The sequence below is a fragment of the Dromiciops gliroides genome, chromosome 2 (assembly GCF_019393635.1).
Source record: "Dromiciops gliroides isolate mDroGli1 chromosome 2, mDroGli1.pri, whole genome shotgun sequence".
Lineage (NCBI taxonomy): Eukaryota > Metazoa > Chordata > Mammalia > Microbiotheria > Microbiotheriidae > Dromiciops > Dromiciops gliroides.
Window position 1 is genome coordinate 558,824,774 of NC_057862.1, and position 14,056 is coordinate 558,838,829.

Consider the following 14,056-nt stretch of genomic DNA (forward strand, 5'->3'; position numbering starts at 1 on the left):
CTGACCCACATTTAAGCAAGTAATATAGGGGCACAGTGGATAGAGAGCCGGGCTTGGAATCAAGAAGAGGTGAGTTCAAATCTGATCTCAGATACTTAGAGTGTGACCATGACCAAGTGACTCTCTGTCTACTTTAGTTTCCTCAGCTGTAAAATGGAGATAATAAACAGCACCTACCTCACAGAGTTGCTATGAGGATCAAATGTAAAGTGCTTCCTATGGTGCCTGACACATAGTAGGTCTTTTATAATGATTATTTCTTCCTCTCGCCCTTGCTCCCTGCCCTCACTCAAACATAACCGGTATGCATTTTTTTTTTAATAATTTTTTTTAAGGGCAAGGCTTTTAAAAATCCTTCTCATCTTTTAGGAGGGCATCACTGTTCACAAGTGGTTTAATTCTTGTCACCATATAATTTACTGTGTAGCCTAGTGGCCTAAAACTTAATATAATTCTAAGACAGGGCAATTTATTTCTCTCTCTGTAATAATTTGGTCCAACAATGGATAGAACACTGAACTTGAAGTAGGAAAATCTGAGCTTGAATATCTGCCTCAGACACTTACTGAATGACCCTAGGCTAGTCACTGAACTTCTCCCCATCTCAGTTTCCTCATTTGTAAAATAGGTGTAACTAACAGAACCTACCTGCAGAGTTGTTGTGGGAACCAAATAAGATGACACGTAGAGCATTTTGTGAACCATAAAGTACTATACGAATGTGAAGCATTATTATTATTATGAGAAATTATTACTATTGAGAAATACTTTTCTTCACTTTGACCCCAACTAATCACTATTCTAGATAACCCTCACATAACTTCACTCCCAACATCTGCATGCATTCTTAACACTGGTTCTTATTGTTGATCAAACAACAGTCAAGAGGAGTTCTGCAACACGAAGAAGAGTGATATAAAATACTGTGAATGAATTCACTGGGAAACATATATTGTTTCTTAAAGTCACTAAAGTGATATTGGAAAACTGCCGCCAAAAAACATGCTCCCAAACCCTGGGCCTTAATTTTCTCACTTGCAACATGAGGCAGCCGGGCTAGAGGTCTTTAAGGTGACTTCCAACTCTAAATTATTTATCAACTCAAACTCTTAACCAGTTAGCATTCGGAGTTAGATAATGGGTGATGTAAATAGTTCTGAAAGCTTTCTGGTTAAGAGAGAAGTATGAGAAAAAAGATGTAAATGAGCATCAAAATAACCCTAACGTAGAGCCACCTAAGATTTACTGGCCCAATTTTGGCATTCACATGTGGAGAATGGCTTCCATCTTTTAAGAGTATTCTGGAATAGGACCAGGGACTTTTTTTTTTTTTAATCTTTATTTATTTATTTTTTGCGGGGCAATGGGGGTTAAGTGACTTGCCCAGGGTCACACAGCTAGTAAGTGTCAAGTGTCTGAGGCTGGATTTGAACTCAGGTACTCCTGAATCCAGGGCCAGTGCTTTTTCCACTGCGCCACCTAGCCACCCCCAGGACCAGGGACTTTTAAACATACATCTTTTTTGGGGGGGAAGGGGTGGGGTGGTGGTGGTGAGGCAACTGGGGTTAAGTGACTTGCCCAGGGTCACACAACTAGTAAGTGTTAAGTGTCTGAGGCTGGGTTTGAACTCAGGTCCTCCTGAATCCAGAGCCGGTGCCCTATCCACTGCATCACTTAGCTGCCCTTAAACATATATCTTGATATCTTTCATTCCAATCTCCTTTGGTTTTCCTGTCTTTTGGTTCTTGTGGGTAAAATTAAAAAGGCTTAGAGCGATGGAAAGTCCCTTACTTATGAAGGCACCATATTAATAGGAATTTACATTTTAAGAAGCCAAGGGAGAGCAATTTAGTTTCTAGTTGGAACTGGTTAGACTTTTTTATTAGTCAGACTTATGTTTATGACTTCTACTGGCATTTAACATGTTTGAACAGCTGTTACCATAACTTGTTTAATAGCCAGGACATGCTCAAATAGTGCATCTCATATGCATGGCAGTCTAACTGATGCTACTCAGAACCCTGAAGAATGAGGAGAGTCTTACCTGCTAATGCAGTAGAAAGCAATGAGCCTGAATAAATCTGCAAAACTGATCCCAGAGCCTTCCAAGGAAAACGCTGAAAAGAGAGACCAAAGAAACCAGGTCAGTCCCTCAAAGTGCACCCTGAAAATGGGAAAGACTCACACATAAAAGCCTTCTTAAACATTGTACCCTATAAGAAAGACCTCTTTTGCCATCTTCAACAAACTACTGTTTAGTTAATCAAAACCAATTGTGGAGACTAAGTGTGTCAGCCAGAAACAGACTAGAGAGTAGTCTGGCCACATGAAGTTCCGGCCTTTCATTCCAAGCACATGTTCTAATGCTTCGTAAACAGATCAAAACAGATTCAATTGCACAACTTTTTACTAACAAAACAAGGTTAGGGTAGAGATGGGAAGATGGGGTAGAGAGAGGAGTTGGCCAAGGCCAGAAGAACACGACAGAGAAGAAAGGTACCAAGCTCCTCTACCCTTTCTGAGCTGGCTGGGACCCATGGATCCTTGGCAATGTTTCTCAAAGCCCACTTCAGAAGGACCAAAAATGCCCCAAGTTTTGGTAAAGGTCCATTTTAAAGATCTTGGGACATCAAAACAGCTTTGAAGAAGCAGTTATCTGATGAACTCAGTGAGAATGACTCAGACACCCACATATTTAATGTGCCCTCAAACAGAGAATCTTCCAAATTACTGGAAGAGGTTTGAAATTTAATTTAATCCAAGATGGATCACAGGATCATACAGTCTGATCAAGGAGTTATTTAGAGCTGGAACCAGCCCCAAGGCTAGTTTAGCACTTTCGTTTTACAGAAGAGTTGAGAAAGGTAGCGAGGGGGTTCAAGTCATAGAAAACCACATTACCATATTACCAAATAATTCTCTATGACATTTCCTTTTCACAGAAAACACCTCTCATTTAAGCAATAGAAAAGAATTTATATGGAGATTGAGTCCTGGTGGGAAAAACTATTTGGGCAGGGGCAGCTAGGTGGCGCAGTGGATAGAGCACCGGCCCTGGAGTCAGGAGGACCTGAGTTCAAATCCAGCCTCAGACACTTAACACTTACTAGCTGTGTGACCCTGGGCAAGTCACTTAACCCCAATTGCCTCACTTAAAAAAAAAAAAAAAAACAAAAAAACTATTTGGCATAGGGTTGGGAGGAAGTAGAAATAGCACAGTTACTAGGGACAAATGCTTCCCTTGTGCAGATCCATTTATCCCTCTGAAAATATCCTAGATTCTTGTAGAGAAGTCTGAGAGTTAGCAACTAGGGGAAAAAAAACCCCAACAACATTTCAAGTAAGCCAAGTAATTTATATCACATCCCTTTGTAAAGAAGCACCAGAGTCTTTCCAAAGGCTGTTCTTGCATTGTGTTTAGAAATAGCTTAAAATAGGTAGATTGTCAACTTGACTTGGAAATAGGTTTTGTAATGAAAATATTTTGGTTGTCATGGTGTTTGGGAGTCCGCTCAAATCTTTCCCACTCTCTTAACACCCAACAATCCTCAAAAGCTGTCTGGGAGACCAAGCTTCAGAGAACAAGCTGGTTTAGGAAGACAGAGGTTGAGAGAAGAGGCTTTCATCCTTCCCCAAACAGAAGTCCCAGATAAAATACTAGACCCATCCCCAGGGAGTAAGGGACAGCCTGTTATAGGAGTGGTACCTTACTGTTGTTAGAGCTGAGGCCATATGGTCACTGAGACTGCAACTAGCTTCCCCAGTCACCATGAACTGGTATAACTAAGTAATGTTTTCATCTCTAAAGAGAAAGCAAATAAAGAAGAAGTTTGGATGTTGTGTCTTTTGCTCTCCTTCCTCTACCCTGTGTTCGGTCTTTATTTACTAGAGAAGACTGACTTCTCAATTACATTTTTTTTTAAGTGAGGCAATTGGGGTTAAGTGACTTGCCCAGGGTCACACAGCTAGTAAGTGTTAAGTGTCTGAGGCCGGATTTGAACTCAGGTACTCCTGACTTCAGGGCCGGTGCTCTATCCACTGTGCCACCTAGCTGCCCCGAAGACTGACTTCTGATAAACTAATCCATATAGGTATTAATGATTTTACCATGTTTACTTTCATAGGGATGCTTGCATTTTAAGAGAAAAGCACACTTTGCCAAAGGGATGATTCTCCAAGGATGGGGTGTGGGGTACTTTAGGACTCCCATGGGGATTGGAAGAGTAAATAATTTATGGGGATGAGACCATTCATTTTATTTTTTTGTGTGTGATTTTTTTTGGGGGGGGGCGCAGGGCAATGAAGGTTAAGTGACTTTCCCAGGGTCACACAGCTAGTAAGTGTCAAGTGTCTGAGGCCGGATTTGAACTCAGGTCCTCCTGAATCCAGGGCTGGTGCTTTATCCACTGCACCACCTAGCTGCCCCCATTTTTTATTTTTTTTTTTTTGTGATGGATGAGACCTTTCAAAGTAAGGGTTCCTTAATCTTTTTTTGGTGTCATAGACCTCTTCTGAATTCTATGCAAGCCTATGGACCCCCTTCTCAGAATAATATTTTTAAATTCATAAAAGAAAATACATAGGATTATAAAAGAAACTAATTAAATTGAAATAATTGTCAGAATATTAAAAAATGTTTGCAGACCCCACTCTACAGAGAGCTTTCAAATCACAATACATAAAGTAGGTCCTAGTTATTCTAGATGCAGCTTTTAGAATAGGATAGAAGAAAGAAAGCTGGCCATTTCCAGGGATGATTCTCTAGCCAACTTGATAAAACCCTTGGGAAAGTGTCATGGAGTATATTGCTGTTCCACTATATAAACCTAATTGGGAAAAATGAGGTATCAGGGGACTTCTTGCCAGCAGGTGTAATCTTAAAGAGTAAGAATTTAGTATCTTCTGTAAAACTCTAAATTAATTGACAGTAGGAATAAAAATAATTTTAGGGGGCTAAATTTGTTTGGATGTTGGTAAGGATATCACAATTGCTAAGAACTTCCATTTCTTGACCAGCTTATTTGGTAAACTTCAAACACTGAATATCTTTCTTCACCTTATGTTGGACCCAGTATCATTACATTTGTTTAGCCAATTTATCTGTTAACTGCGTCCATTATAAAGAATAAATGACAGGGGAAGCTAGGTGGCGCAGTGGATAGAGCACCGGCCCTGGAGTCAGGAGTACCTGAGTTCAAATCCGGCCTCGGACACTTAACACTTACTGGCTGTGTGACCCTGGGCAAGTCACTTAACCCCAATTGCCTCACTTAAAAAAAAAAAAAGTAAAAAAAAAAAAAGAATAAATGACAGAGAATTTTCTTCATCAGTTCTATTTCATTTAAGTTTATACTCCTAATAAATACTATGCATGGATCTTTGCATGTCAGTGTTTAATGCAGACATGGTCCTATGAGATATCTGACATATATAAATCACGCAGCTTCACAGCCAAAGTTGAAGATCATTTGGCTCCCCCCCCCCAAAAGCTATAAATTCAGAAGTTGCATGTTCTCATCTCTACCATTAACCTTAGAAAAAGAACCTGATTTCACCACCCAGAAAATTGAAAAAGATTGGAAAAGTAGACGTTGGAATGTTGGGAAAAGAAAGGTACACTAAAGTAATTGGTGAAGTACTAAATTGGTATAACTCTCATGGAAAGTAATTTGGAATTAAATAAAATTACAAAAATGTTAGTAACCTTTTGCACAAAGACACTCCTGCTGGGGAAAAACCCCAACATGATCAATAAGACCAAGAAAAATTTTAAAGACCAATCTTGGTTCCAAGGAAAATAAATGAGAAGGTACCTTCCCCTTTTCCTTTGCAGAGGTGTGTGTGTGGCGGGGGGAGGGGGAATCCACAGGGATGGGATATTGTATATAACCTCAGACTTCTTAAGATGGTTAGTTTTGCTAAATTTTTCCCCCTCTTACTCTTTTTCAAAAATTCTTTGTATAAAGGGATGGTTCTCTAGTGTGAGTGGGAGCAGTACAGGTGGTAATGTGATGTAAAAACAAAAGATACCCAAGCAAAAATCTATTTTATTATTTGTTTTTTATCTATCTATCTATTTATTTTTGCAGGGCAGTGAGGGTTAAGTGACTTGCCCAGGGTCACACAGCTAGTAAGTGTCAAGTGTCAGAGGCCAGATTTGAACTCAGGTCCTCCTGAATCCAGGGCTGGTGCTTTATCCACTGCACTACCTAGTTTGCCCCAATTTTTATGTGAACCAAAAATCTATTTTAAAAAGGAAAAAAAAACCAACTTTTGTTTCTTTAAAAGGGTATAGGTGAGGTCAAACAATGGGACAGTATTAAACTTTAGCATCTGAGTTTCTAAAGCTCTAGTGGAAAGATGAGACTACATCCACAGGACAAGTTTAGCCCTAAAGAAGGCTGTAGGATTAAAACCTGGTTGCTAATTTTACACATGATTTCAGCCTGGGTGAATCCTCTCTGGTCTGCTAGTTTATCTTGCCTTCCCTTTCTTTCTGGTGTCACAGGTCAATGGAACGATTTGTTCCCTCTATTTAAATCTTTGGCTTTTGTGAAGATCCTCTGTCTGTGTTGAGGCTTCACATACCTGAGAAGCAATAAATACAAACAGAATCGCAGCTTTGTCTGGTTTAAATAGCTTGAAAAGAACTTGGGGAAAAAAAAGAGTTAACTACCTGCCCAGACCTCCAAGGACTGAATTCTGCTTTTGATGAGTGCCATTTACTAGAGGAGTGGAAGGCAACTGGTAGGCAGAGTTCAGTCTAAGAATATCTGTGCACCTCCCTTTTACCTTAGATCACAAGTTAAATATTGTGATAATCATGCATTGAACCAGTAACAGATCTGGGAATATTGGATCACCCTCAGCTCCTAGGCTCTTGCCACAATTCACAGCCTCTCCTAAAAACGATAGGGAAGCCCCCAAACAGTGATAGCATTCATGATTGATGACTGGAACATACACCAACTACTTACTATATGTGCTTTCCTTTATTGCAAATTCCTTGAGATAGGACCCAAATTCACTGGGTAGACGAAGCGAGAGGACTTTCTTTTGCATTTTAGAAGATTTTCGAACCAGGAAGATCTAGTTGTGAGGGGGGAAAAAAGTTTTGTCACTTAAAAACATTCCAAAGGTCATACTGTACATGACTTGCTTCACTGCAATTTTTATGTGAGAGGCTAAAAATACTCCTAGATCATATGCATATGGATCATAGATGAGCTTTTGAGGTTATCTACTCCAAACTCATTTTATAGTTGAGTAGGCTGAGGACCAGATGCAAGTGACTTACCCAAGTTCAAACAGGAAGCAAGTTGCAGAGGAAAGATTTACTCCAGTCATTGTTGTTTACCCCACCATAATCTTTTCTTTCTTTCATTCATTCATTCATTTTTTTGCAGGACAATGAGGGTTCAGTGACTTGCCCAGGGTCACACAGGTAGTAAGTGGCAAGTGTCTGAGGCTGAATTTGAACTCAGGTCCTCCTGAATCCAGGGCCAGTGCTCTATCCACTGAGCCACCTAGCTGCCTCACGACCATAATCTTTTTTTTTTTTTTGGTGAGGCAATTGGGGTTAAGTGACTTGCCCAGGGTCACACAGCTAGTGAGTATTAGGTGTGTGAGGTCGGATTTGAACTCAGGTCCTCCTGACTCCAGGGCTGGTGCTCTATCCACTGTACCACCTAGCTTCCCCCACCATAATCATTTCATGATGAGGGCCTCGTGTCTAGTTTCTGATATATAAGCTTTGTGACCACGAACAAGTAATTTAACCTTTCAGTGATCCAGGCAACCTTCCTGAGATTATAAATTACAGAAGTTTCCAACTAGGAGTTCCCTGTACCAATGAATTCACAGGTCTGGACCAAAAATAAAATAAAGTTACATTGCCATCTTTCTTGAAAAACACCTAAATTCTATCCAAAATTAGACTAAAGCCTCTTTTTAGGCACATATGTCTTTTGAAAAATACAACCTTGGGGGCAGCTAGATGGCTCAGTGGTAAAGCACCGGCCCTGGATTCAGGAGTACCTGAGTTCAAATACGGCCTCAGACACTTGACACTTTACTAGCTGTGTGACCCTGGGCAAGTCACTTACCCCTCATTGCCCTGAAAAAAACAAAACAAAACAAAAAAAAGAAAACAAAAAAAGAAAAAGAAAAATACAACCTTAAATTCTGATCCTTAGACAATCATTACCACAAAATCCCAAACCCCTTTTGTCTTCTGTCTTTTCTCCACATGACATTTGTTCTGGTCTTTTAACTGTCTCTTGTATTTCCTCTGCATGTCACTACTTTACCCTCCACTTCTCCAAAACATCCTATAGACTTCCATTTTGTACAAATACCTCTTTCCTAATTTGAATTACTAACTCCTTTAAAAAAAATAGGTGGCCAATCTTCAGGAGTGAAATGGTGTTGCTGAGGGGTAGCAAGATATTAATAGGAATGGGAAGAATACTTGCATTGGGAGTCAGATCAGAATTCTGGTCTGTTTCTGCCACTTATGAGCTATGTGACTTTGGACAAATGAAATGATCTTAGCCTCCAACAGCCTTAGTTTTTCTCTTAGTAAAATGAGGAGAATACAAGAAGGACCCATCTCTCAGGGTCACTGGGAGGCCTTTCTCCAGGAGGGATGGATGGGAAACAGAATAGATTCAAAAGATTGCTGGCAGGAACCAATCGGGCACCATGTAGTAAATGACCTTCAGGGGCTGATTGTAATAATTAGCATTTCTGTATCTCTTTAGGATTTGCAAAGCCCTTGACAAATATTATCTGATTTGAGCCTCACAATGACCCTGGGAGGTAGGCACTATTATGTTCCCCATTTTCCATATGGGGAAAGGGGCAGACAGAAGGTTTGGTGACTTGCTACTAAAGCATCTGAACTGAGGTCTTTCTGACAGCAGGTTCTGAGCTCTCTCTGTCCACTGTACCACCCGGATGTTTCTAGATGCTAGTTAGATTACTAGCTGGTGGTTAAGTACAGGGCTTCACCAAAGCTCACTGAACTCCCCAGAAGCAGTTCCACCTATGACCAGGGATCAGTGCATCAGCCCCAAGGTGTTTAAGGGTGTTTACTGCTAATGCTCTCTTCTGAAAACTCCCAGCCAGGCTAGGTCACACCTGCCAGTACAGGACTTAGTCAAAAGGCATATACCTCCAAAAGTAGAAAAGGCTTCCCCTCCTATGCTCCTTTATTACAACACCAGAACACCGTGCCCATTTTTCTCCTCTGCCCCCATCCCTACCCCCACCCCCACTCAATTTTCCTTAGCTCTGCTGTCTCCCAGACACACCTGTAGAAAAAAGCACAGTTGTGAAACTGCAAAGGATCTTGCCGACTTGCTATCCTATACCTGCCAAGCCGGCCCGGCAGCTTTTGTCTTACTTGAGCCTCAGCTCCTTCCCTGTCAGTTCTGGATAGACATCCTTTGTTCCCTAGGGGCCCTCCCCTTCCAATGTGCCCCATCCCCACCAGCCAGGGCTACAAGCAGGTGAGGCTTATGTTAGGGTAAGACAACATGGAAAGCACTTTCCAAACCTTTATAAAAGTGCTACTTACTGTGTAGACAGCTACATGGTATAGTAGATAGAGGGCTGGACTTGGAATCAGGAAGGTCAGTTAAAATCCTGTCTGAAACTTACTAGCTGTGTAAGCCCGGGTTTACCCTCTCAAAGCCTCTGTTTTCTCATCTGTAAAGTGGGGGGTAAGTAATAGAACCTACTTCACGTGAGGATCAAATGAGATAAAGTGTGTAAAGTACTCTGTCAACCTTAAAACAGTATATAAAAATGAGTTATGCCTAGCTGTGTGACCCTGGGCAAGTCACTTAACCCCAATTGCCTCACCTCCCCCCACAAAAAAATGAGTTATGCTATGCATGTGTGGTAATACAAGTAGTTTTCAGTCTTCAGTTCCATAACTATTTTCTGTGTCCTGCAGTATTCTAGGCACTTGGGGGTGGGAAGATAGGGAAATTGGTTTTCTCAAAGTTTTCCTGAAAGGCTTCCTATACATTCTTCTGTGGAAGGAGGACAGTCCTACTGGGAGATGAATGATGTTGATAACTCTTCTATAAACTAGAACAGTACGTCTCCATGGTCTGCCTTTTCATCGCTTTCCTCATCTTTATATATGCCTGCCAAATTGAAATTCCTAAGACACAGGGTCTGACCACATTACTCTCCTATTCAAAAAGTATCAGTGGCTTCCTCAAGTATAAATAGGAAATCTTTATCCTAGAATTTCAAGCCTTTCCCAAGTTGGCTCTCACCTTCTCTCCCCATGCCTTTACCCAGGTGTTCCCCAATGTTTGCCCCCTCCTACATAAAGTCTTTCATAGTCTTCAGCTTCCCAAGTTGTTCATTTGCTTTGGCTCTTGAAATTACTTTTGATTATACTATACTGACTTAGAGGCACCTAAGAGTTTCCCATCCCCACCCCCTGCCCCAGCATCATACAAGCTCTTGGGGGGGGAGCGGGTAGGTGGCGCAGTGGATAGAGCACCGGCCCTGGAGTCAGGAGTACCTGAGTTCAAATCTGGCCTCAGACACTTGACACTTACTAGCTGTGTGACCCTGGGCAAGTCACTTAACCCCAACTGCCTCACCAAAAAAAAAAAAAAAAAAGATCTTGAGGGCAGGAACTGTCTCGCTGTTGTTGTCATTTGTCATGATGCCTTCATTGCTTAATAAATATTGAATTATTTTCTCAAACATCTTTTCCCCCTTTATCACCTCCATTCTCTATTTCTGACACATATTTCTTCTGCCTTCACCCCAGCTCAGGTCATGCCAATATTGGGTAGGGGCCTCCCCGTGGCCAACAATGAAGATAGAAGAAAGGCGTCTGTCTGAAGGGCTGACAGAAGAGTCAGTTTGCCAGGGACAGCCCTCACACAAGTCTCATCGGGAGTGTACAGGGCCTTTCTTAGCTGCTATAGGTAAGGGAAAGGGAGGGGCAATGTTGCCTAGCAACTAAGCAAAAACCACTTGTTTGCAGGAATGCAACACAGAGCTATTAACCTCAAGGACAAGCATAGGCATCCACAACATTTTTGAAAAGAAATATAATACCCAGACTGGAGGCCTACAACATCATCTGCTACACAGGATTACTTCCTTCAAAGATTAAATCAACTAATTGTGCTATCAAACACAATTTGTAGTAAATTAGTCTAGCAGGACCAGACACCGCATCTGTTTATGAAAAGCAAAATTTAGCTTTCTTTTCCTAAGTCATTTTTTGCAACACAAGGCATTTGTAGGCTGGAGAAGAAGAGAGAGGTTACAAAGTTCTAGCAGGGGCATAACTAGAAAGGACTATAATCTCCCAAAACTCTCTACCCCTAGACTGCAGACCTGACATGTGTTGTCAGCTTCATGCCAGAAGGAACACAGTAGGAGCAGCGACTGGGAAACTCAGAAGAAGGCGCATTCTGAATTCCAAATTATAAGACGCTCAGTCCCTGAACTAAGGAGAGTAGGTAGAAGCATGCGTTTAAGTGCCTAATATGTGTCAGGCACTATGCTAATTGCTTTACAAATTTTATCTCATTTGATCCTCAAAACAACCCTAGAAGGTTGTGCTATTACCTCCATTTTACAGTTGAGGAAACAGAGGCAGACATAGGTTAAGTGACTTGCTCCTGATTACACAGCTAGGATATATCTGAGACTAGATTTGACCATAGATCTTCCTGACTCCAGGTCCAGTACTCTGTCCACTGGGCCAGCTACCTGTACTAGCTCTTCAGAATTCCTTGCTCCCTTCCCCCATTCCAGGGCTGCAATCCTCCTTTAGAGCCATGTCAGGTATAGCATGGTAATTAGACTGCTGGGTTCTTAGTCCTCTTTAGTGGGGACTCACATAGTTCTAGCTATTTGTTCAGATAGCTACTGTTACCTTCCATCATGGTTAACATTATAATAGGCATCCTTCTCTCCTGACATTTGGAACCCATATTGGATTGTTTGCTGCCTCAGGAAGGGGGGAAGGGAGGGAAGGAAGGAAGGAGGGATAGAGATTGGAACAGAAAAATATAAATAAAAATGTTTAACCTGAAAAAAAAAAAGGTGAGGGAGGGGTGTGCTGGGAAGGGTACAGGATGTATATATGTATCTATATGCACACACACAAATATATATGTTGTGCATATATGAGTTCTTCAGACTTATTTATATAGTAATTATATTTAAACAAATTTGTCATATATATTATTTACATAAATTGATATGTATAAGTTATTTATAAAACAGTGATTTGTCTATATAAAAAAAGAAAACTGTTTATAAAAAAAGGAAAAGGAAGGATTTAAAATGCTGTTATATATACTAGAATATATCTATGTATATCTAAATGTAATAATAGAGAACATATACATTATATATGTCATATATGTGTATATGTATATGTTATATCTATAAAATTTAATTATATATCAAATAAAGATTTTTAAAAATCAAAGAACTTTCAAGGCAACAAACATTAAGTGACTACCATATGTATGGCTGGAGGCAGTGTGGTATTGTGAATAAAGTGCTGGATTTGGGAGTCAGGAAGACCTTGATTCAAATTCTGCTCCAGATGCTCATTAGCTGTATGATTGTGGGTATAAGTCACCCCCTTAATGAGCCTGTGGAAACTCAGACTTTAAGTTGATATCTATGATAGTGCTGAGAATTCCCATCCCCCTCATGAAGTCACAGGTCCTTCATGTATGTAAAAGGCAGTGGGTCAACCCCTTCTGATCGATAACCCAAATGATAAAAATAATTCTCTTGCTGAAGTTTTCTTGCTTACCCCTGGAGGCTGGGACTGAAGTATTCCTGCTACTTCTTCATCACTTAAACTCAGCTGTAGCCATATGGGATGTGTATGCAGAAGGCGATCCAATATGCTGAGTCTGTTGGACAGGCTGTCGTAGCCAGAATCCCGCGGGCAGCTTTTTAAATCCTTTTTCTCAGGACAAACATTATCCATGTTTTTCACTCTACTGGAGGGAAGAGGGAAAACAGGTGTTAAAGGGCTGTGAGAGGATTTTTTTTTTCCAACCAAAACTCTTCATTGTAATCTCAGAGAAAGAAGAGACCCTAGAGGAGAGACTAGACCAATCTGTTTCTAGTCTCTCCCCACTCTAATACATCTTCCACATGCTGCCAAATTATGTTCCTATTGGTAGCATTTAGATAGTGCCTGGGCAGCTAGGTGGTGAAGTGGCTAGAGCACCCAGCCTGGAGTCAGGAAGATCTGAATTAAAATATGGCCTCAAGACATTTTACAGATGAGGAAACTGAGGCAAAGAATGGCTAAGTGACTTACGCAAGGTCCCACAGCTAGTAAATGTCTAAGGATTTGAACTCATGTCTTCCTGACTCCAGGCCCGGTGCTCTATCCATTGTGCCACCTAGTCACAAATGTTAAAGCTCTATTTCAATGTGAGCTATTATTACCTTAGTATCATATGGAGCTGGGGCAGCTAGGTGGCGCAGTGGATAGAGCACCAGCCCTGGAGTCAGGAGGACCTGAGTTCAAATCTGACCTCAGATACTTGACACTAGTTGTGTGACCCTGGGCAAGTCACTTAACCCCAGTTGCCTCACAAAAAAACAAACAAAAAAAGTATCATATAGAGCCCCTGAAGAATGTTGAACAGGGGAGCTACTTGATGCTATTCTCTTCAAACTAGTAAAACCTTCACTATAAGGAGCCTAGTTTTTTTTGTTTGTTGGTTGTTTTTTTTTGTATGAGGGTTAAGTGACTTGCCCAGGGTCACACAGCTAGTAAGTGTCAAGTGTCTGAGGCTGGATTTGAACTCAGATCTTCCTGAATCCAGGGTCAGTGTTTAATCCACTGCACCACCTAGCTGCCCCCATTTTTTCCCCCTTGTAAACAGAAGCCATACTCTATAAGACTTTGCATCACACATATGAGCACATGTTGTCTTGGGCATATCTTCAGAGGGAAAGGACAATTCTGCTGTTACGCCACTCTGTATTTAACTGCATGAATATTATCCCGGACTGCATTAATGAAACA

At 41.0% G+C, this 14,056-nt stretch overlaps 1 protein-coding gene across 5 annotated transcripts in view; it reads right to left on the bottom strand.

Annotated features, from left to right (window-relative positions):
* The window catches only part of RIN2 (Ras and Rab interactor 2), a 247,291-nt gene that overhangs the window by 36,256 nt on the left and 196,979 nt on the right, over nucleotides 1-14,056 (bottom strand). For 4 of the 5 annotated variants that reach the window (XM_043989609.1, XM_043989607.1, XM_043989608.1 and 1 more), the window contains 3 exons: nucleotides 12,821-13,013; nucleotides 6,978-7,089; nucleotides 2,045-2,117 (listed from right to left, as the gene is read on the bottom strand). In XM_043989609.1, coding sequence (XP_043845544.1) covers nucleotides 2,045-2,117; nucleotides 6,978-7,089; nucleotides 12,821-13,013 — 378 coding nt within the window. The remainder of the gene's footprint in view (nucleotides 1-2,044; nucleotides 2,118-6,977; nucleotides 7,090-12,820; nucleotides 13,014-14,056) is intronic. The other variant, XM_043989610.1, reaches the window with a different exon arrangement.